Below are 26,050 nucleotides of genomic sequence, written 5' to 3'. Positions count from 1 at the left end.
GACAGTAATCAGATCATCTATTGCAAGTGACCATTGAATAAAATAATGGAATGAAAACAATAAAAACAAGGCCAGTAGCTGAACATTAAAGGCAAAAACCCAGTTAAGAGGCTCAAGGCAAGATCCAAAACGACAATTAACTGAAGACACAATCCATTAACACTACATAGCACTTATTTTATCGAAAAGTGATGGGATTACCACCTTCATTGAAACATTAGTTTACTTGGGACTTGAACTCGTCGAACTGCTCTCGAAAAAATATTACAAAAAGATTCTTTGGCAGTACGAAATGCATCCAAAGAATGAAAGGGTATTTTTCTTTTTTTCGTGTTCGGTCATAAAAGTTAGTAAATTTATACATTTTCAACAGTCATCGTTTCCAATGTAAATTTGAGAGTGAATCCCTTCTTACAGTATGTGTTTTTTGTAGAGTTTTCTGCTTTTGAATTCCACAAAGTGATGTGTCCTTCAAGAACTTTTCAAGGAAATGGCTGCTATTTTCAGTGTATCGGTCGATATATTTTTTAATAGATTATTGGCACTATATGAGTTAAAACACAGTTGATAAAGTTTGACATTTCATGTTCAATTTAAGGTCACGTTCTAAAAGAGCTGTTTAAATATAACGTATCACGCACTACCTCCATAAATCAAGGCGTTTCCCCAATGAGTTTCTATTCAATGCAACTTGTAATGTCAACATGACGAATTATATTTTAAAAAACAAAACAAAGTTTAATAGCTACTTGCATAACTTGGCTACTCGTAACAGGAATTGTATTATGCTATCCGTATATTACGTTCCATTTTACTCCATTCTATGGAAAGGATCGGAATGAGTTTCTGGCGATAGTTTTGTACTAATTATGTGTATGTACATGTAAGCATAGCCTTGCGATGTCTGTAAACATGGTAGCATACACGGGAAATGTATCCAAAGTGGTTAAAACTCATAGTATAAACACTTTGGGCTAGCATAGAATGAATATATTGAAGAAATAAAGCATATGCCCTTGATTAATACTAAGACATACCGAAATCTGAAAATGATATTCAAAAGCACCATCGACATAGGTAGTGGGAGAGGAAGTCCGCCATTAGATATGAAGCTGTATAAAATCTCATATTCCACGCTAGCTACAGAAACATGCTCAGTAGCAAAACGTTTAAACATAAACCCGGTTTAGTGGCAATGGACAAACGCCAAAGACATAGAACACAAAATCACAAAGTTTAGAATGTTTTTTGACATTACATGACAATTCCAAGATGTGAGGGAATGTTGTGGAAAATGAATTTTAATTAAACAAGAGATGCCCCCGATCAAAGATTGCCCTTTTTGCGCGAGGCTTTCTAAAAGCATTTTTCTAGTATAATTATACCAAAAACGATAACGTAATTGCTGACAGGTATGTCCGGTATAACCACTCACGTGTTTCCTTTTCAAATAGCTTTGGAGCACGTAATACCAGCGATCCACTTCGCCTTCTAATTTTATGTATGTCATTTTGAAATTATAGAAGGATTCTGTGCCCTTGTCATTTTGGTACAACCTTCTGGCATGTATCAATTTTATGTTACCGTGAATGTTCCCATTCCATATAGCATTTTATAAGAATAAATAAGCGGAACTAAAAACTAAGTAGATTTTCCTGTTGCAATGTGTTAGAGAAGAATATACCTTTAAATCGTCTGACATTAGCTATAAAGTAATGCACTTAGTCGAATTGAATCGAAGGAAATCTCTGTAGAATAAGAATGGAAAGTTTTTGCACTGCATCATGTTACAAACCATTCGGCTAGCGATACAACTTTATTTCTTCCGATAGGACAGGTTTAATTTTGCTTGGTTTTAATACATTTATAAGATTAGTCTAGAAACATTAAGTAGACAAGATTTGTTTTTATTATTTATTTTGAATGTTAAAATGGTACTGTTGCTCTGGCTTGATTTAATTGTTTGTTCGAGATGTCTGTAAAGACAGCATCCTACAATGTGCTCGAATGTAAGAAACAGTCAGTAATCACACCTATGCCAAATAAGGTTTAAGGTGCAAACACCCGTTTTGTTTAAAATTTATAATAATTAAAATATGAAGAAGAAGAATTAAAACTCTCGACTACTGTGAATGTAGGTGGATGGTAACGAATGTTACCAAAATGTTATATTCTGAATAAAACAAAATGAGTTTCAAAGACGGCATTGGACAAGATGAAGAGCTGAACTAAAGTTTAAAATAAAAGAGAGCACCAACAAATAACATCTCACACTTGTGACAGATTCTTTATTTTTGTGAATACATCAGTGGGAAACGATTATGTTGATACATGAACATATGAAGTATCAACAATTGTTGCAGACAATTTCGTCATTTATGGCGAAATGTGTGACCGAAGCTCTGGGGTACGACAAACAGCAGCGAGTTGAAGAAACGAAATACAGTGTACCTTATTTAATAGTCCGAGGGCATATATTTTGTATTTTCCTATGTCTCTTCGTATAATAAAGTTGAAAAATATCTTTATAGAAAAAATGCCAATGATAATGGATTGCGGCGATAATATGCTCAAGGTGTCATAACAGTTAATCATAATACAGAAGCAGAAAACATATAGAAACCTCAATTTGGAAATGAGTTTTCGTTGAGTGCACCATAATACACAAATAAGCAATGAGCCTAGCATTGGCTTCAGTGAAGGCACTTATAATACGTATAAATGAAACTACAGCGACAAGTATGCGTTCAGGTGTAATTATCAACGCCTTAAGCATACACTCAATGGATCTGGATGACCAAAACGAAATAACTTCACTGAGGGCGAAGTACAGAACGATGTTTTAAGACCTACATACAGCACTTAGAGCCGTCTGTATTAACGTGTCATTTTCAATGTGGATATTTCTTCTTCTCCGCCTCATTCAATTAAGTCTCGGGCAATGCTGGTGTCCTTGTTTTATCGGATTTTAGGATTGCCAAAAAAATTCACGATTCGATCATTTTACAAGCACGCGACTTCTACAGGGAAAAGCCATATGGAATAGTTTATAAATAACATCTAACACCAGTGTTTAAAACCTGATATTTACTGCAAATTTTGATCTTTATTGTGCGTGTTCAATTTAACGAAAACCTAACCCACTAAGTGTTGTTGACACGTATAACATATGTTAATGTTAACAAAAGACATGACGCGCGAAGTTTAAACGTTATCTGAAATTTAAAAATTTCGCTGACTTTACGCGTACAATAACTATCATTCCGAAATATTAGCACGTTATTCACTAATTGACGCCCTAGTTAATGAGAGTTGTCATTGAAATCAATGTACAAAACAGTTTTTCCACCAAATATCCTTCTGATTTAATTCTTACACTCGCACTTGGGCTCGTGAATATTTTAAAGATATCGGATTATCCGAGCGGTAACTACAATAATAACAAATAATCAAACATCTTCTGTAAACATTCTGCGAGATATCTGCCTTAACTGATTTTACTTATCTGAAACTTATTTTGACACAGGCGTTACGCCTTCTGTAGGAGTACATATGTTGATTGTAATTGGACCAAACAATTAACTACTCCCATGACAGTAAGAGACGATATTTAACAAATATATTTCCGTATGTGTTATTGATGGATATTGTCGACGGCGTCTGTCAATCCAAATTATGTACTCATATTTTCACTGAGATTCTCTGGAGTTGAAGCTATTCACTATTCTTTAGCGGATAAAAATAGAGCACGTGCAATATTAATTATTTAGGCAGGAACATTTCATATTGAAATTTAAGTCAAACTATGGTCGCTTTCCAGATTTGCATGTATAAACTGTACATTATATATAATGTTAACAATTAAGCACTATGCCTTACCGGCTTCACCGTTTCATTAAAATAATATCGAAAGAACAAGAAACTCAAAGTTTATTATTCTTGCTCTTCGTTTCAACTGAAATGGGCTATAGTACTTATCTGTTATTTTCCACAAAAAAAAAACGGTTTTTCATATAGCTTTCGTAAAATCAGGAACTGAAGGGTAAAATATCTGTGAATTCTGTAGCGGACTCAGACTTTATATGGCTGTGCAAAATTTATTTTCTATCGTTAATTGTATTGGATTTTAAAAGACGTTTTACATCTAGCACAACAGAAAATATTAAAACAGTAATAAACAACCCTTCATCCACATGCAAGTGTTAAGCAATAACACAAAGAACAACTACAATGACAAAACCTTTTCATGCACAAAAGACCAGTGGTATCGGTTTTGACAGCCGTTCTCTACCGAGGGTTGCAGGAATGCTTACGGACGTGCCGCTATTTGACACTTGATTCTGTGAAATCGATCCCCAATAACTAAACTACCACTCGCGCTGGCATCAAAGAGACGCGAGCATCGTGCTAATGAACATTGCTCGTGAAGACACAAATACGATTTTTACCTTAATGTAACTAAAAGACATTTAATTTAGGTTTTAGCTGGATGAGTTAGGAAGTTCTTTTGTTTTTACTTCAACAAAATGAAAAGACAAAAATACGTCGCGTTAGCATACACCTTGGCTGTGCTGGAAATAGTGTTCTGATAAGGGATTTTATTCTTCTACTTTTAATACCTCACTAAAAATAAAGATAAGGAGTGAGTTGGATATTTGACATTTTAAATCACTGTATCAATTGCAACTAAACTTCTGTGCCGCATGTATCATCCAGAAAGACAGGACAAATAAATGACATAATTAAATTGGATATAATTTGGATTTATACCCCTCAGTCTAAATTAAGAAACCTGACGCAATTAAGTTTTCCTATAATTGGCAAGCAATAAATAGAACATCTGATGTACAGACATAAATTTCTTCTAGGACTGTTGTCTAAAATTCATTTATATAACACAACCTTTAAAACATCCAAGATATCGTTCGATATTTTCGGGAATCCGGTCACAGATGTAAAGGAAACAAACAAGACAGACATTGAGGAGACATTCTTTGATCTGCCATCTTCTGATTACCTTGATATAACGGAAGACGAAGACAATCTTCGCAATGGCTTGTTCAGCGAAAAGCCGACTTTGAGTGTTCCATACAGCTTATATCAACACACCACAACTGAAACGACACCGACTGGGTTTGTAAGTGAGTCAGTTGTAGCGAGTGATTTTGACTTTAAACGCATACTTGAATCAACATCGAGAATGGCAGTGACTTCTTCGTATGCTGCCCATCAATCAAATATCGCAAACGTATCTGACGAACTTCAGGAACAAAAGAAAATTAATGCCTACCATCCGCGTCTTCAGCAGATAATTGACGAATTAAAGAGCGATTGCATGAAAAAACATAGATCACAACCACAATTAGCCGAAGGTGAGTAAAATTTTCTAAATTGGTGTCTAAAACGATGTTTTATGTGCTGTGTTATCTAATGTAAATGGTATAATATGGACAAATACAATTTTGTAACATTTTCGAATGCTTTAAACCTATGTTTGAGCACACATTTGCAGAATAAATGTTTTATTAATTGTGCACAAGAAAATAATAATATAGATATCTGTTAAAGATTTAGAGAGCATTTATATGTAATTAATAACATTTGTAGAACATAGAAATCTATTCAAAAAAGAATTCAAAAGTTGTCATGAGCTAAATTTATTGCAATGTAGTCAAATTCAACGAAACAAATGTCAGGACTTAAACAAATGATTCGATCATATTTAATCCGTATCTTAGTCATAAATCAAGATTATCTAGAAATGACAAAATAAGGGAGTTGCAAAGTTACCATTCACTTAAACAGTGTTTTTGCTTTGTCATGACATTAAATGAAGCTTGAGAAGATGTTTTATTTGATCATTTGAGAGTGTAAATTACCGTTCTTACTAAGTCTGAATGACAAGTATTATAGAAGGGTCTTCAGGGATTGTTTGTAACATACTTTAAAAAACAACATATAAACATACAGAATATGTACTCTTGTCATGCATTGAAAGGTCTCGCAAATGCATAGAATTAGTGAACGGGATAAGTATAAATATCGTGTTTGCTGAAGTCTTCATGGAAACCAAAGCATATATCAGTTAGTATATTGGCGTAAACAAAAAAGTTTTAATCATGCAATTGTTTGTTGTCTTAACGAAAAGGTCTTGTTGTTGTAGCATGCACGAGTCACGGGTTTATGTTTAATTTTTTTGCTAATGAGCTTTTCTGTAGTTTTTCACATAAGTATCGGTACAAATTGGTCATATATGAAACTAGGGATTATTTCAATAAAAGATTTAAATCGGTACTCCAATTATCTTATAATAGTTTAAACGTCACAAATGGCATAACATCGATAAATCTTATTTCCAAAACTTCATATTCATTTCTAATACTGTCACAAAATAATTTGAAATGCGTATTTATGCATTGAAAAGTATATATTGCGATCCATCGTTTTTCGAACTGTCTGAACTTTTTTGCCGAAGATAAAATGATCAATTATTACTTTAACTCTATTTACGTGTTCAAATATATTCCTTTAGATCATTTGCTGGAATGGTAGTTTAAAATCGCGTTTGAGTATCTTTATTCAAGAAGAATATAGAATATATGGCTGTGCTGATTAAAATTTTACAAGTGATTAACAAATTACATTAAAGTCTGAGCTTTTGAAATACATGACTAGTGTTTTTAACAATAACATTTATCTATCCCGGCGAGGTAAACTATATTGAAAACCATCGTTGGAAATATTGCATTTTCCGGTTTAGATGTTTTGTCATAATGAAATGGTATAAAGCCGAAAACTGTTCATTATGTCTGAAAAAGAAACGACTGAGGGACGAAGTGCCGAAGTTTTTTGCTGACAAAGAGGACATCTTACATCATGAATTTCATGGTGTTTTTGTCAAATTATTAAACACTATCACGCCCATTGAAAACTACTAATCATGTTAATCAAAATAATTTCCCGCTTTAAACATATAAAGTGTAAATATATATAAAAAAAGTATTAAATAATCATCACTAGAATTTAATTTCTACGAATACATTACAAGTGCAAAACGTGTTATCATTGTGCATTTTTCGCATAATACGATACTTTTTAATAGTTTAGTTGCATTTTCTAACATTTAAAGACATTCAACCAAAAAACTATTTCTTTTTACGCCAACGGCTACGCAAGCCTCAGTCACATCGGCATTCAGTTAATACAACCTTAAAATCGTACTTGTATGCAATGCAACAATTCTGATAACATTGACAAGAAAAACAAGTTCTTGAATTACTTCTTTGAAATTCCAAATATTCAAGCCAGATGTTAAATTTCTAATGTATCAGAACGCTACAGGTATTTTAATCTGAAGGTATAAAAGGATATGGTTCGGTTTCAATCATTTTAATTTCAATAATGAACTTGAAAGCAATATGCTCTATCTTTGAGAAATAACATGTTAAAATGTTCGTTCTTCGATGTTTCACTTACAAGATAACTTGTTTTTGCAAGCATTGGACATGTCTGCAAATAAAAGTAAACATATTGGGACAGGTTCTAGAACGGTAACTCATGAACTAGTTTAAGCCCCAAGTGAACTGCTTCAATTGAAATTCATAGGCGGTAGCACCAACATTTGTTAAATCATGTCAATGCGTTGCATGTAGGGCATTGTGATATGTTTTGGATATGTCTGTGTTGTTTTGCACGATTTCGTTTAAGTCTATTTACCCTTTACCTTGCTCCTTATAAAGGGACATCATAAATTGGTTGGCTACTTGGCTTTTGCCTGCTGTTTTCATTGTATTTTTGAACGATAAAATGGGTGTGTTATGCAATGCAATAAATATCTTTTGTATGAACATTGGCGCCAACCTAAATAAAACACATAGGCAATTTGGTTATGATTAACATTAGCTTTCAAAGGCTCGTTTTCGCAATAAAAAACGATTCTACACGTACGATTTTTTTATATTAGGTACTCGCACATCCGTTTCAAAATACCAGTGCTGCATGTATAACTAATACTCCGCCGTCAGTCAAAGTGATTTAAAAATAATTGTGACAAATGTTTTAAAGTAATGTAGATAATTAATGATTTTAATAAGTTCTTACATTTTTAACGATTTTGTTTTCAATAATGGAAAACAATTGTGAAGTGATGGAGAAATTACTGTACTTTTTTATCTTCACAGGAATTGCTCGATATTTGTGAGAATCATTCGAGTTAATTTGCTTCTGAATTCTTAAGGAATGTATCCCGACCGATATTTTTTCTGTTCCATTTCTGTTCTGATCTTTTTTCATGAAAAAATGTAATTAAGTTGTTAAATAAAGATTTCCTATACTGTTCCTGCTTCACATGTTATAAGAGGTTTATTCACTCTCTCCCTATTGATATGTGATAACATATTAATTATGTTCTGATGTTCCTTTTCTGGTTATACTAATATTGATTGTCCCAACACAATAACACATAAAAACTGGAAATAAGTGCAATATGATGTGAACAATGATAACAATAAAAATTGCACAAGAAAGTTACTAGAACGATAGAAATGGGGTTTAAACTTTTCATTTCTACTCTTATTTATAGCATTAGATTCTTTTCAAAATCGGGCGGAAATACCAGAGTTGACATGAACTACTTTATAAATTAACCATTTCAGATCGAGCATTCGGAAAGCAGTTGTGTTTTTAATACCTGAAACATTTTTGAAAGGCATTATATAGGAACGTTGTATATTAGATTTAATTGGTTAGATTGCATGACAATTGTAAGAAAAATAATGAAACAAACAAGAGGAAAACTCACTAGTTCTGGTCAGAAACGGGAATGTTTGGCCATGAACTCTATGTTCTAAACGTATTGTGTTTGCTCTATATGTATGATGTAAGAGGTAGAATATATGCTTGTTTAACATTGCGGTGAATATTTGTTTCCAAACAATAGAAGCTGTAGAATAATTATTTTTAGGGTCATTTAGGCCAAACAAATCCCTTCTTTGGTGGGCACAAACAGGCATGTTAGGAATAAGTATAATGATGATATTTTCCATCACATGATAATTTCTACAATGTAGAACAGATAAGACGTTATGTTAGTACCTGATAAAGGGACCAAATTAGGAAGGGTGGATGCGTGACTCATTTAATATGGGGGATGAAGGTTTTGCTTTAACGTCAGTTTTTGAGTGGCTCGTTTGATTTGGTAATGCAGTTTCTGCTTTTAACGTCTGTTTTACGTTGTCACGTTTTATACAAGAAATAAGTTAATAAGTTAATATGTTTTAACGTCTATTTTAACTGCACGTAATATATATAACTTTCAAACATTATAAATTACTTTTTTCTTGAACAAGTCTCATTTTCTATGGCGACGTCAAAGGTAGAGTTTGTGTTCATAGTTTGAATAATTTGGAAACACTTGGATTTACGATCAATGCTCAGTTCTGATATATCGGGAGTCTTAGATTTGTGCTCTAAACATGTTTCTGCTTGTAAAACGACTGATCTGTAACATTATTTCAAGTTTGATAGACAGTGAGAAAAGTGGAATATACTCAATTTACATTTGTCTTTGAAACAATATAAACTCTAAAAAGAATATAAAAAAGATCGAAAAGATACGTGTGTTATGCCTGATTAAAATTTGTTTAAAAAAATGTATCCCAAAACAAAGTTAAAATTGATGCGTTCACTTCGTATGTACTTATTCCAAATTTTGACCATAATGCAAAATGACTGATCACTGATTTTCTACAACTTACAGAGCCCCTTTACTGTAACAGAACAGTGGACAATTTTGTCGGATGCTGGCCAGACACCCTTCCAGGACAAACAGCGAAGATACAATGCCCGTCCTTACCGGGTTTCAACCTCGATGGTAACTTTAGGTTTCAATATAATATTTAAATGACAAAAATGCTCATTGCATACGTCAATCTCAAAAATACAATTGGAAGAACAGACACGAATCCAGTCTACTTAAACCCTTCCAGACCATGAAGAGAAACTTATATATAGCAAGCAAAAATCAACCTATCATCTGGGAAAAGTTATTTATATGCAAAATGTCTGCAACATGGCGCAATGCAAATGTATTCATTATTCCTTACATTATATGTCAATTCAACTGAGTGCATTTATGTGTAGCTAATCTCATACAAGTAGTATATATTTCTTTTACACATTGCGAAAAACACATTCGATATTTTTTCATTCTACTAATGTAAATGTCCCTCAAATAACTGATATCCACGTGGTATACATTAGGCATCCAACAATTTATTTGTCGGTTTCTCGCGTTGTCGTACAATTAAATTGTGGCTTGAAGAAACTATACACATTCAAACTTGGTACACGTAATTGCATTGAATATTTTCAATTTCAATTTTTGCAAGCTAATGAATAATTCTTCAGAAGCTAGTTTTTAAGTAGGGATTGTTAGTAAACGATATTATTATTATGGCCCTAGTTCTTTAAAATAAAACTTATCTAAATAAAGTTCACCGTAACTGACCTATTATCGCAACAGAGTTTACCGTGACTTTAATTGTGTTCGTTAGCCATAGTTATTTAATCTTAGTATTGCATGAGCTTAAGCATTTAGAGCAAACTTATAAGACATATTGTGACGGATTTTACGAGTATTGACAAACTGATGCCTGATGTGTATTGTATCAATTTGTATACTAGGAAAAACTTATCATTACAAATTCAGCAAAAAACATTTATAATAAAAACTGTAAAGACCACGAGCAAGATATGATACCGTAAGTTTTGTTTTATTTTTAGCATTTGCGTACCGGGAATGCACGAGAAACGGGACGTGGTTTGTGAACCAGACAACAGGACAGCGCTGGGCAAACTACAGCGAGTGTTACAACTCACACTCCCGCCAGATGTCGGATCAGGCAAGATTATGTGTTATATTCTGAATGTGATTTGAACTTCATTTTAGTTTTTGTCATTGGGCATCGTCTCACTAGACAAATCACAGTAAATAGACCTCTGTATATACCCCAGATTTTTTAAAATAAAAAATGGTGTATGGTTATTACTGTTTTAGTTTGGTAGAAAAGTATTGTTTTGTCCACATTACTCGCAAATCTTGCACATTTGACAATTATACAATGGAAAGTGCAACCCCTGTAGTTATGGAAGGTTCTTATACTTACCATTTCTAAAGGCTATAGCATGTCCTTGCTGTACAACTAAAACCGACGTAGTTCTAATGCTGCAAGTTTTCCCCTGCCATTTGTGTTATGTAAACAATCATATTAAGGATTCAAAGACCACATTTATAATTGCAATTACAAAATACTCAGGCAGCAAAATCTTGAATCATTATAATTTGAAAAATGCACAAGAACAACGTCACACAGTAGACACGTTAAGAGTGACACGAAACTTCACAAAACAACACACACTCATAAATAAATGTTTCATAATCATCATGCAACAATCTTACAGACCAAATTCACAATAGTATTATTTTTGTCAAAATAGTTACATTGACCCTGATCCCATCACATTTAAGAGCAATTTCTAGCTAGCGCTTTAGTTAAGCTACATACATACAAACTAAAATTACTTTCCGTCAATTTTAACTGGATTGGGCAGAATCCAATGTGTGGCGCCGCGAAAACCATCTTTTTCTATTTAAAGTAACAGTGATCTGTGAGCCATTCCCCATTAATGCAAACCCAATCTAGCTCATTAAAAACACTACCCTCAAAGAAATTTTCATTACTATTAATTAATTCCTGCCTATATATTGCGCGGAGACCATTTATCTATTTCAAATAACAGTGACTTTCACCCCAACCTTCTAAAATCACATCATTAGCTATCTCTTCACATATAAAGGTAACTGCAAACCAACTTTCACTGCTTTTATCAATTCTAACTGAAATCATTGGGCGGAAACCAATATTTGACACCAAAACCATTTATCTATTTTATAATAATAGTGTAACGTGTCGGCTGTATGTTCAATCGGTGTCGCAGAGCCTATCAAAATGATTGGTGAGTTAAAACATAATCAACCAAATAATCAGGGTTCAAAGATTATGCATTGGTTTATATAAAGTTCAGTCACTTGATGAATGGCTTTCTCTTACGGGAGCTTGTTTATTAGCGATGTAAAATACATGATCCTTTGTCAGTGCACAGATCGCAATGCTCTGTGGCCAACGCAGATGCCAGGTATGAAGCTTACTAGTGTTTCTAACCACCAGCTCCGTTCACCAGACTAGATCGCAATGCTCTATGTATCTGGCTACTTGAACTGGAACGCTAGATAACCCTATAGATGTCAAGTTCCTGGGGCCTTTTTATCCCTCAGATCGCAATGATCTGTGTTCAATAATAAACAGCCAGAAGGTCAAGACTCTAACTATTTGCCTTCGAAAGACTATTTCCGGTTAACTGTTTGATGTTACCTCGACGGCGGTCAATCACAGAACGAATCTTTCAGCTGAGCGATGCGCTAATATACTCACCGGGCGGACGAGTTCATTATTAAGATGGGTAAAACGGGTATATTCCACTTTGCGAAAACATGAAGGGAGACAGCTTTAATTTTACTAATACTCTTTATAAAAACAACTACCGATTAATAAATAACGTTTAACATAATTCCTTTAATTATTACTGTCGCTAATAAAACATTTGTTTGGAATAATAAGTCTAAAAAATAAAACTAATCTTTGAAAAACACCGCGAGACATTTAACTTCGTTAACGCAAATGGCCAATTTATAACAAAGGGCGGTAATCGTGCAAATATGCGGTTACGCTACAATAGTGATTTTGACTTTGACCCATCCACATTACTGAAAACCCAAGTTAGCTCTTTACATAAACTACCTACACCAACTTTCAGTATTACCCATCAATTCATACTTAGGTTATTGGGTGGAAAATCACTTTTCTATTTTGAGAAATAGTGACCTTGTCCTTCAGCAAAACCTCTCAAAAGCAATCGTATGTTAGCTCTTTAAATAAGATTCAAACACACCAACTATCATTACAATTGATGAATGCTAGCTTATGTTATTGGTTGGAAACAAATGTACGGTTTCGCGGAAACCATTTTGCTATTTAAAGTAACAGTGACCTTAACCCCAACCCCTCAAATTTAATCCTAAGCTAACTTGCTTATAAGCTTTCCACCATCACCCTACATCATTATCCATCATATTTATTGTTTTCTATTTTAAGAAACAGAGACCTTGTTTTTGAACACATTCCCCTCAAAAGCAATCCAACGCTAGCACATTACAAAAGCTACGTACTCAACAAGATTTATTTCTATCCATCTATGACATCGTAAGTTCTTGGAGGAAAACCAATGTTTAACGACCGACCGCCTGTTCGCCCACCTAACGGCATGATCATTCCAATATCTCGATTTTCGGTGAAAACCGGCTAAAAAATGTAGTTTGTTTTAAAATTTCGAATATTTCCATATTTCCACGATATGTCTAAAGAGCATATTTCACTTTTTTCTTCAAGTTCTTCCTAGCTCCGATTTAGCTTTCTTTCTTTTTTAATCGAGTCCTGATCGCTTTTGTGAGAAGTGAGTGAACTCACCACTGCGCTAACCGGATAACTTTTTATAGTTAAATTGCCGAATATATGTCATTCGTTTGTATTTACAGTATTTCAAAAAAATACTGAAGAGCCTTTTAAAGGTTGTCTACCTAACATTATTTTAGGTCCATTGTTTTTTAAGAATCTCTTCGAGAAAGTTTAATGCAAACTAACCAGAATAACGTGATTGGGGTAAAATCTCGTTAGTTAAAAGCAATTTCCATGAGCGTTCAGATCAACATCCTAAACATGTGTAACACTAACTGTTGTTCAATGTTTCCATTAATATTACAGCAAGCAGAGGATGATACAAAGCACATCTACATATTCATTGGCGGTTTTTCACTCTCACTTCTCATGCTGGTGGTGTCATTGATTATTTTCTTTAGATTCCGGTAAGTCAGCAAATATTCAACCACAGATCTACATGTGAATGATGTTAAATATGTCAACCTTTGGTTTGAAGTCGCTTAATATTGGTGCTATCGTATATTTAATTGCACTTTACCAGTCGCATTTCATGAAACTTACTTACTTGAACATTAATATGATTGTATATTGTTATAATTAGTAGAACCAAATGTTTCAATATTACATAAATAATGTCTGTCATAGGATTTCCCCCAGAAATGGCTGGACATGTAGTTATATTGAAACGTATGCGCTTATAAAGTCCTCACATTGATAAACAGTATGTTTTTGATTGTTGTCCCAAATAGATGCATAATGCATATATGTTAATATCATTTTAACATTGTAGGCAACTTCGATGTGACCGAATAACTATCCACAAGAACCTATTCCTTTCGTATGTGTTCACTGGGATATCCTGGATTTTATACTACGTGTTAGCGGCTTTGGATGGCGAAGTTCTCCTGTATAATCCGGTATGAAGTGATCTTTGTTGGTTTACCATTACAATAGCGTTATGAAATGTTCTTTTTATTTTTTTAAAAGCAACGCACCCATGTTATTTGTTATGATACCAATATTTACGTTTCAAATCAGTGGTAGTGGGTTTAGTGTCTGTGAAATAGTTAGATGACACGAAGTAAAATCGAAATAATTGAAGATGGGCGGATTAAGAACTGCGAACGAGCCCTTCTTTATCATTAAGATATCACTTCATGTTATCTTAATAACCTAACATGCAACCTTATTGTCAACGCAAAATCTGATGAAGGAAATGTTTATCGGATGAGTGGGGTAGGCTTACCGATAAATACCCGCGAAAAGTCTTCATGGTTTAGCAGTGTACTCAATATATGTCAACTTGCAATTTCACTGAAAGTAGAGGTTTAACCCTAAAGTAGTCTTTCGGGGAAGTCTACTTACACGCTAGAATATGACGACGTTTTTGTTTGTCTTCTTTACGGTGAAATGGAGTTTTATCAGTGTAATAACAACAGTAAATAAAACTTAGTATTTTCTCTGCAAAAGGCAGAAGTGAAATATTTTTTAAATCCTTTTTATAAAATCAATTGCAGAAACTAAATTTTGAGCAAAATTAGTAGCTTCACTTTAATGCACCAAAGTTTGTAATTAATAAAATTAAAACAATTGATATTTGTTTAAATAAAGAATGTTATGAAATTGAACAGAACGGGTAAGGAAAATGTTAGGAAATGTTAATCTTGTTTTTCAAAGGTTTTCTTGGAATTGCTCTCACATTTGCCCTCACACGCAATTAATACGAACAGAATTAACTGACTAATAATCTAAAACACAAAACTTTAAAATAATTTGAAACAGTGACAATAACGAAGCGTCTTCCTCACTCTTTAAGTGTAAACAATATTGTCTACAAGCAAATTAGACTGAGCTCTGACAATGAGAGAGATGGAATACTATAATGCAAACACGAACAATAAATACAAAAGTAATGTTTTTATCGAATGTTAATCCACATTTGTGTTTACCTTTTTACCTTAAAATGTTTCTTTCCGTAAATAGTGACCTGTATACAGTTTTTATATTAAGCCATGCACTGTTCAATAAGGTTAATTTTTTTATTTTTGGAAAATATTTGCGAATCCAATTAGTAAATATTTATAAATGCTTGAATTGAAATACTTCAATTTATGAGCCTTAGATAAACTATTTCTCTACAAGCGGATGGATCAATAGAATCACATTTTACATTATCGGCGTTCAAAACGGAAATTGAGGGGCGATTCACAATTAGTTTAGTACCATTGTGGTATTCAAACAAAGGATTTTTGAAAAAAATGAATTAAGATACCAACAATAATTTGAACGTATGCAGAAAGCTCGTGATCATACAAAAACGATATTTTAACACATATTAATACAATATGATAATTATATTATTTACTGATATCATCAAATGTCTTCTATCTCTTCCTTATTTCGTTGATGATTTAATATATATAACCGATCTTAATGATATAGTCGTTTTGAACCAAACATGAACAGTTTCGCAATACATGGGCTTTATCTTGATTATTCGGCGGTACTGCATGAAGAAAAACATTTAAATATTAAGATTGAGATATTGCACAATTCTTTATAATTACCACAACAACACTCTTTAGTAAACCCAAGTTACGATGAAACTTAACAAAATATATAGTTCAATGTTTTCCAATGTCTCCAAGAAACATATGAGACCATAAGTTCACTGTATCAACCAGGGATGGACTTAATTTAGGTATAAATAACTGAATTCATAATCACAGCTAAAAGTTGTTTTAATTGTCTCAACATGATAATATCACTTATGTAATAATACAATGGACGCTTCATTGACAAGCTCAGTATCGATCAAATCTACGAATACCTTGTCTTAAGTCATTAGGCTAGGCTTAATATAGGTTACACGTGATTAACCGCACGTGCATGGAAATATAGAATGAAATAAACGCCTCGGATTTAAACTAGTGATCGAAAACATATCTGTTCTGTTGTAGGTGTTGCTCTTAACGGAAATGTCCTTATAATGTAGCAGGGGAATGCATCGTTTGGTTCGTATTATTTTGACCGTTTCAGGTTATTGGCTTGCCCTTTGTCAATCACTTTATAATATAACTGTAAAACATTATACTAATATATACACAGACGAAGGATCAATAATAAACAGAGGAACATATGTCAAGTAAAGGCTGTAGCTACACAAAATACAATATATCCCGAAAATAAATAAAGCAATGAATAACATAAAATCCGGAGGCAACGATAGCAAGTGCGCAAGTACGTATTGTTATGGCCTTAACAGGCTAGACACATTAAATACAAATCGTCAATGGTGTGAAATGATCGATCCTCAGGTCAGTACACAGAAGACAAATGTACAACATGTGGCGCTTTTATTCATCAATGCCAATGTTACAAATTTTACATATATTTTATGTTTTCTCTAACAGTAGTGTCTTAAAGGTTTCATGTATAATGAATATGCACGCAATCTACATCTGAACCAATCAGTTTGGTTTGATATCTGAGTACAATAGTAGTCTTAAATCGCTGACTAATTTTCATTATAAAATTATACGATCACACAGTTTTATATTTTTATGTGCTAATGCAGACTGTGTGAGATTTTTATATTTTCAAACAATAACTTCATCATATCTTTGAAAAGTGTTTTCATTTAGTACTCTGAATTATATTCCTTCGTCTGCAAATAGAGTTGGGATCCCTAATCATAGAATTGATTTTTTTTTACCGTTTAGTTTATCATTATTTGTTTAATTCTTAAGTTTCTTCAAGTTAATGTATACTTTGATAAGATTTACCATTTACGTTTTTACTTTATTCGGAAAATTTAAGATAGGAGTGATGTAGTGCACACAAACTAGTTTAAACCCCAGTAAATTTACATTTTACTGACCGTTCCAAGGTGGTACCTAACAATCCTTGATAAAAGTCCGTAGTTGTATATATTCTATACGCAGTGTGTTGTTTGTGGAGATTTGTGTAGTTGTTCCACGTTTTTGGTTTGTTATTGTTTTTGTGTTCTATCTCATTGGGAAAATGAAAACGGTGATTATTTAGAGAATGATACTTTTTTATAAACTGGTAAATTGGTTTTCTTTTAATTGAAAAGTGTAATGAGTTATAAGATTTTGTATGCTTTTGGGTACCACCTACGTCTTTTTCTTTAACTATTATAAAAACTATTTACGTTTCCTTACAACTAAAATGAGCTCAATCTTAAACTCACTGTCTGACATGAACAAGGCATTACGACATTACAGAATAAACCGTTACCGTATGTTGGAAACATTTACAGAGGAAACGCCAATTGCAGAACAGCCAGAAATGTCAATGGCTATGACAACTTTGCGGTTTAAATGCGAGTGGCATGGCAACTATTTGGAGATAAATAAGTGGTTGTCAATAACAAAACCCTGTGTTAACTATTTTCTGACAAAAACAGTGGCATTCAATCCCTTTGATTAAACAAACGTGAACATTTCTTTTTTTTTAGATGTATTTGCTTTCGGTCGTGGTTTGTGTGCCAATACGAATTGTGTATCTGTCTTGTCCCTGTAATTTCCATTGAATTGCACATCTACACACAGGTGGAAATCAACATAAAACAATCGTCTTTATTTAGCAAAAGCGTACTTTTATCATATGACCCTTATTGCTTCGGATTTAAAGTAAAACTATAATGATGTAATTGGATACGGATTTAATATTCATGCAAGGAACATTCAATTCTTATTACAAAACGTTTTATTTTATCACATATGAAATTTCAATATGCAAAACTATCCTTGTTAAAATAGGACTCTGCGGAGCAGTGTTTATTGTTTTGTTTTCAATTGCAATGTAATTATTACTATTGACTTTCGATACAAGATCCCAGTAAAAATGCCATGACTGTACAAATTATCCAAAAACGGAAACATTATGTAATAAAATACCGTAGCAGTCATGATTACAATTTCGACAATGGATCGTTCAACAACATGTTATGTCTTAAAATAAAATAGTTTCCCTAATTAAGGAAATTACAGGCAATTTAGGGTCGTTCGATAACAATACAAAGGCTAATGGGTTCCTTGATATGCTTTTATTTTATCATGTATCGGTGCTCTTATCTCATTGTAAGGGCTTGAATTCAATTGACTTTGTTTCTTTTAGATAAATGGCCGTATATGAACAAAACAAATCTGTTCACTGGTAAATTAAACAAGATACAACATACATTTCGTCGCTTCTGTTTTTCGTTAATCGGTTTTCGTTTGTTCGTTCATAATTGCATTCCATTTTTTAAAGAAATGTGTGTTTTTCAGCTCTGGTGCCAGGCCCTGCACATTATGTGCCAGTATTTCACTGTGTGCAACTTCCTCTGGATGTTCTGTGAGGGTTTATACCTCAACACGATCATGGTGTACGCGTTCAGCTCGGGGAAGATTCTCATAATCTCCTGTTACATCATTGGCTGGGGTTGGTACTTGTATATCATTTTGATATTCTTATATAATATACAACTTATGATAAAAAGAGCATTCTATAAATGAAATGGGATTTTGATTAAAATAGTATGAACAATCGCAAAATTCAATTGATTTTTACTCATTTGCGCACGCATTACAGCATTAAACTCAATATGAAAAAAAAACACCTTGATTAGTCTCAACTTACTTATTACTCATTTTAATGTTCATCTTTTGTCAAATGGACATGTTTATAATTGTACCAAAATATCAGAAGCTTAGAGATATGATATGCTCTTCACTGTTGGTACGTAAGCAGACTATATTGCTACTAGTAAATGATCAAGATAACCTTCGCTGAACAGATGATTGTTGGGGACGATGATAAAAGTTGTAACTTTTTTATGAAGTCACATAAATAGTGTCGTTTATGATTAATAATCTTTAAAAGTGGTCTCTTGTCATGCTAACACAAATTGAAGAACTTGTGGCAAGTAAATGTATGAATACACATTTTTTGTCATTTTAGAATCACATTTTGACTTATCGTTATAAATTGGTCAAAACTGTAGCGGCATTGAGGAAAAGGGCAACATTGTCTGTCAGAAATGTATGGACAAAACTTTAATACATTAGAACGTAAGGAATTACATCTCTGTCAGTTTAAAAATTTTGTTATAATGTACGCTGATAAATACGAGTTTAATGTCTATGAAAGTTAAAAGGCGCACACTATAGGATGATAAAAACACATATGATTTCTGTACATATAAAACATGTTAGCCTTTAGCGTATCTTGTAAGTTAGATTGTCACGTTTCATTCGTGTTCTCAAACAGGTTTCAATTCCTAATAACATGTATTTCAATTCAAGATGTTCGACTGAAAAATTCGCCTTTAAATTAGTGCTAACTTGATTAGTATTTCTGAAGATTAGGGTATGTACCTGTTTAAATTCAATCTAAGGCATGCAACTGTTTGTTTCCACTAACCGACCGAGCCTTATTCCTCCAAAGTTTGCACTCTATTGCCTTAGCGGGACTTTGTTTCGTTATATCCTGAAACATGTTTATATATAAATGAACATGTTCAAATTTGACCAGGATATATTTAACACTTTCTACCTTAGCGATATATTCTGATATAGGTCAGTTTCGTACAGAAATCCGGGTTGTCAAATCGAAAAGAAGTTATGCCTACCTACTCCCCCTATTTGTTTTCGAGTTTTTAGTGGAAACAAAGAACTTTCTTTAAGGGCCTAACGAATGAATGCATTTCATTACAACATCTTATCTGATGTAGGCTTAGTATAGTTAAATTTTCTTCTGTTGCCATACCTTATAAAATATGCGTGTATAAGTCTTTGCCTTGCTGTAACATGTTATTTTATGTTTATAATATGATTATTTATCATAAATACCATAAAGTAAAAGGTGATGCCTTAGTAATTTCCAACACCGTAAAGAAGGAAGGCGAAATCGACTTTCTATTTCAGGTATTCCGGTCGTATTAACACTGGTGTACACGTTGGTTCGTGGATCGGACGACTATCTTACCATGGAGTAAGTGTTTTATCAATTTATACACGAAAAACGATCTCCAATCACAAACAAAATAAGTAGTATCAGATTTGATTTTTGGAGCGACAAATACGCTTTATACATGACGAGAACTGAAACTCGACCAATATCTTAAGTAAGCCCTCACGTGTTGTAATTGATAAATGACCGCTTATACAATTCCTTAGATCGTATCACTCTTAGGATCAGCAATATACAGAAACCTTGCGTTTAAAATTTTAAGAAACCATTAGACACGTTTGATTATGGCTTAAATACAGATATATATATCGTATAACCCTAATATGGTTTATTTAATGCAGCATCATTGTATATATATTAGTAAATAAGTTTTCGATTATTTATGTAAAGGCAGAGTACTTACATATTATGTAACAAACAGTTATATGTATTATAACGTTGAATGTTTAGGATTTCGTTGTTATATCTCAATTGGTAAAATCTGTGATTTTTTATAAGCGTTATAAAACTAAATTAACATTTTCCTCTTTTACAAATCCCTGCAATAAGTAATCTTATCTTTTCTTTGTCAGATTTGTTCTTTGTCCATAAATTGGCCATTTTGTGTGAAGAAGGCAGATTTTGATTAATACTCAACGGAGACAACATGATCGACTATGGGTCATTACTCAAGTACCAAACAATGCAGGATAAATAGAATCCGTTTTCCCCTGTAATGACAATGTTATCGTGCCTCTGCCTGGAATAATTATGGCATACGCCCTTCTCATCAAATAACCATTAGGGAAAATCTCCTAACGGATACATGTTTGTGGGAATTCGCATATAAAGTCTGATCAATGCCCATTTTTTTGTCGACATTGCCAAGGCATTGAGGTGAAATTAAAGGAAATAGAAGTTAGAAAACTAAAGGGCACATCACCAAGGTTGATGCTAAAAATGGTCTTTTTTTCATCGCTCTTAGTGTTCATAATGTGAACATATCGCTCGTATTTGCATGTTTTCTAGACTGTACATAAACCTAAACAGAGGTTTCTAACAGATATACAGATACATAATAAATTACTTCCTGTCTGCTTGTGAAAGATTTCGCCAAGGATTAATTTTACAAATATCCATGTGTTTAGAGAAAAACAATACAATAACAATTCCATTGACAACTCTGGGGACAAAAACATCTTACATCTCAAGGTTTATGATGCGCAGATCGACGCTTATGACGTACAGAAAATCTTAACAAGATACGCATATGGAAGCACAGTCTTGTTTTAAACATAAATCATCTAATTGTTAAAATTGTCTAAAGTTGTTAACTTAAAATGTATTGAAACAAAATTTAAAACACATTTAAGACGTGAGAAGCAAAAACATCATGCATTATGGTAAATTAACACAAAACAGTCTATCAAAAGTAGGAACTTCATAACACCATAATGTGGTCTATGACTTTATGATCAATATGTTTTCAAAGGGTATTCGTATAATCATACATTAAATTTCCATGCTTTACATGTTGATAATATTTAATTAATTATTTTTAAACTGAAATATATTGCTTGTCAAATGATTGGAGCAGCGAAATAATGTTTATATTTAAATTCACACCATTGAGGGTCACTTGACATTAAAAGGACCGGCCAGTCAGCCCACAAATGTGTTTCATTTCTTTTATATTCCATTTGATACTTTAGAAGCAATCTGTTCCCAACAGTCTTCTTGCCATGTGTGCTTGCGAGTCTTTCGGCGTTGTTAAAATTGCACAGCAGCACTCTTTAGTTTTATAACGTGAACAGTCCATAAAATATTTATTTTTATATGCATAAAATATTTATGGACAGGTCCGGTCCTGCCGAAACTATTTAATCGACCACTGATTTACTGGATTTTTCTTAATGATGTTAAGAAAACTAGTATTTATAAAAGTCATTTCCTAACCTAAGTCATTTGTCAACATTTGAGTTTATTTAATTAGTAATTGATAATTTCTGAATTACTTTATTTCAATCCATTTCATTCAAAATACACACTTTTAAGTTAATCATTATTCTATACATTTGTGTGCACGCTATTTTGACCTCAATTATAAAATGACTTAAGATGTTTTAGGAATGAATGCCGTCCCTGAACCATCTATCTTTGATATTTATATTCATTTGTATTTCATTCATTTGACATATGTCTGTCGTGTTTTAATTTGTAGTTGCTGGATTAACGAGAGTGCGCTACAGTGGATCATGTATGGACCGATCGTGCTTTCAATCGGGGTAAGGTTGTTTCACGCTACCAAACTTAATAATATATTATTATGGATGTTGATATCTTATGTATGTAAATAACAATATATGTACATTGTGTCGTCTTCATAATATACATGATAAGTAAATAACGTCTTACATATCGAAACTATATTGTTATTGCTCTACTATTTTACTATTTTCTTACTCAGGTAAACGTACTGTTTTTGGTGAATATTGTCCGGCTGTTGATCACAAAGTTACGACAAATGCCGGAAGCAGATCAGACCAGGTACGCTACTTGATTCTTCTTTTAAACAGCAATTGAAAAGACTTTTTCTCAGCCTTGAGGCGTATTCAATAACAAACTTAAATCTTTAAGCCTAAGAGTAGAATATGATTGCACTGTAGTCGACTGCCCAATGGACTGAATAGAATCAATATGGCATATCTAAGGACAATTATAAGAATTGTATTGAAAACTGCCCATCATTTCTATGACATATAGGAAACGATTTAGATCGGCCAAACCGATATATAGCACGCGTCTGTTTAATCATTTGCCGCATCTTGATGGAACCTATTAAAGTAAACTGTATTATATTTAACAAAAAAAATATTTAAATAAACCGTTTGATATGTATATTTCTATTTTCCGTTTCTTTCCATTCCAAATTATTTTGTATATTTGAGTCAATTTATATTTATAGTATCATAATTCATTTGAAGGAAAGCAACGAGGGCTACACTAATCCTGGTTCCCCTGTTGGGCTTACAATATCTTCTTTTTCCTATTCGACCAGAACCGGGCTCCAAACTGCAGGACGTTTACCACACATCCGTCGCGCTGCTAATATCTCTTCAGGTAAATTCCATTTTATATCTGAAGTATAAGCAGGATAATGAGAACATTTTCTTTAAGCACTTGTCGCATCAACATATTTTATTTTAAGTCGTCTTAATATGGATGTTTGATTTGAAGTAAGCTAGCTTTACCAACATTTATGCAACAATCTTTGACTTGTTCCTGTTTAAGGGGATGTCACACACTTCTGTTGTTCCTACCGGAAAAAAAAACTTTTGAGAAAGGCGAGAAAATCTGCGGAGCTCCGTAGCATTACCGATGTAGTATCTCATATCATTATTCTGAAGATTGGTTGTACATCTTCAAATTGTTTGAAAATGTTAAGAATGCATAACCACAACGGAGCACAACACGTGCTCTACCGACATTAACGAAGTCCTATTGCTGTTCTGTTGTTGTTCTAATACATGTTCAAATATTCAAACCGTCGCCTGGCGTCGCCAATGTTGTAAGACTGGCGATGTTCTGACGACTAACTACCATTCTTAACGATATAATACCGTTGCGCTGCCGTACTAGTTTCGGTCCCCGAAAAACGTCAAACTCGTGCTCCGGTAAAGCTCCGGTGAGTCAGGTCAGCAAGGTTTGAAAGGCTCGTCAAGGCCCTTGCCATATGCATTCGTTGATATTCATCTTAAAGGTTAGATGTAAGTTATTAATTTTCTTTGTTTTTCAGGGTGCTTTTGTTTCAACGATGTACTGTTTCTGTAATGGAGAGGTACGTGCTGATACGTCTATGCAATATGTTGCTACCAAAACAACATACGTTGTGTTAGTGTTATCCTAAAATAGATGAGCATACATATATATTCACGTATGTGTTTTGTATATATGATCTACTAAATGCTAAGGACATTATACCGTGTTCATTACATTCTAAACGAAAATAGTCCTGTGTCACTTCATTAGCATTAACAAGCATCAATTGTCTTATTTTCATGTTCATTGCTTGGTCATCATATACGAGTTTCTACTCCTTTTACGAAATTCCGAAGGTAATTGACTTCAGCGATTTGCATATTGAAATACTAGGGATATGCTGATCATTTTTATGCCCAAACTTTATCCCTGCAGCTCCTTTGATTTTTACTAAAAGGTTATCCAGGTGTTACGACGGAAGTGGAACCAACACAAACTGATGAGCCGAAGCAGCCTGAGGGCGTCTGGAGGACCTGGTGCCACATACACAACCATGGATCCCGTCACTCAGACGCAAGCGACATACTTCAGTACCGCGGAAAATAAGGTTGGTAATTTGAGAAACATATTTATTAAATAATTTCAATGAAAAGATATTCAGTAATTTGTTCCACTAACACAATAATGACTGAAGTTTTATGTTTGTGTAGCCGAAGCGACACACAAGTCAACATGTTACTATTATTCTTAACTATCTCTACTCTTTATTTTCAAAGATAACCTAATTTCTGTTGAAAAATAAAGTATATTACTTGAAGAACAAAGGCTTAATTTAAGTCAAATACAAATTTGAGGTTTGTGAACACAATGAGGTCTGTGAATAAAGCACGTTTTAATATATGTGATGTCCTTCAAAATATTCCATTGCATCTCCCTTCAGGACCCTCCGATGGAAATGGGGAAAATGGAATCATTGGATTAAGACCGAATGACAATTAAACAAAATACAGAAACACGGCGACGACACAAATTTAAATATCACCGGAGAAGAAACATCATCATAACTACTCATTATACTTGTCTACAAAACATCAGTTTAATTCCCATACCATTTCCAAAGAAATATTCAATTTGGAAACAAGTTCATGGATGTTGATGGGAAATTGATGCATACGATTTTTTATATTTATCCCGAAAGTCTTACTCGATCAGGATTTGTCTGGAGGGCGACACGGATAACACGATAGAGTGCATGCTTAAGATTGTGTGTGATACTGCCGGTGAATAGTTGACCTAGAGACAAATAAAAATATTGGATCCAAAATATATTTTCTAGGAACAGAGCCTGACTGAAATCAGTTATTAGATTGCTATCTCCATTTACGCACTCATCTGTGCGGTGTTTAAAATGTTCACTATAATAAATTGTAAGGAAAGATAGGTGATTTTGCCTCAAATTAAAAATTAATGATTTTGATATCCAGTCAGGTATTCTGTCAGCCGGTGTTTCAGATTTTATTCAATTCTGCGTTTTAGACTCGAATATATTATCGTTTCAAAGTTGTCAATAATACAAGAAAAACAATCACAATTCATTAGACAACTTCAAAAGGAAAAAAAAGCACAATTGATTGTCTAAACAGCAGGTTTTTGCTTTTACATTTTTGTTGCTATAGTTGTTATGAACGGGGAAAATGTTGCTCTATATAAAATACCTTTCTTTGATAGGCCTCTGTGTATGTAGGATTCTCTTTGTCATTTTTACAATACAATTTGAGTGC

General features: G+C 33.3%; 1 protein-coding gene across 1 annotated transcript in view; it reads left to right on the top strand.

Moving 5' to 3' along the window:
• The window catches only part of LOC128245842 (calcitonin gene-related peptide type 1 receptor-like), a 60,660-nt gene extending 35,337 nt beyond the window's left edge, over positions 1 to 25,323 (top strand). Inside the window, exons 2-14 of the mRNA XM_052964066.1 lie at positions 4,919 to 5,372; positions 9,758 to 9,871; positions 10,783 to 10,884; positions 13,882 to 13,978; positions 14,344 to 14,470; positions 18,848 to 19,001; positions 20,486 to 20,552; positions 22,732 to 22,795; positions 22,978 to 23,057; positions 23,495 to 23,630; positions 24,307 to 24,348; positions 24,727 to 24,876; positions 25,210 to 25,323. Of these exons, the coding sequence (XP_052820026.1) occupies positions 4,919 to 5,372; positions 9,758 to 9,871; positions 10,783 to 10,884; positions 13,882 to 13,978; positions 14,344 to 14,470; positions 18,848 to 19,001; positions 20,486 to 20,552; positions 22,732 to 22,795; positions 22,978 to 23,057; positions 23,495 to 23,630; positions 24,307 to 24,348; positions 24,727 to 24,876; positions 25,210 to 25,251 (1,629 nt within the window). The 3' untranslated portion in view covers positions 25,252 to 25,323. The remainder of the gene's footprint in view (positions 1 to 4,918; positions 5,373 to 9,757; positions 9,872 to 10,782; positions 10,885 to 13,881; positions 13,979 to 14,343; positions 14,471 to 18,847; positions 19,002 to 20,485; positions 20,553 to 22,731; positions 22,796 to 22,977; positions 23,058 to 23,494; positions 23,631 to 24,306; positions 24,349 to 24,726; positions 24,877 to 25,209) is intronic.
• The last annotated feature ends 727 nt before the right edge of the window (positions 25,324 to 26,050 follow it).

Source organism: Mya arenaria, chromosome 9, assembly GCF_026914265.1.
Source record: "Mya arenaria isolate MELC-2E11 chromosome 9, ASM2691426v1".
NCBI classification, from domain to species: domain Eukaryota; kingdom Metazoa; phylum Mollusca; class Bivalvia; order Myida; family Myidae; genus Mya; species Mya arenaria.
This window is presented reverse-complemented; position numbering and strand designations above follow the sequence as displayed.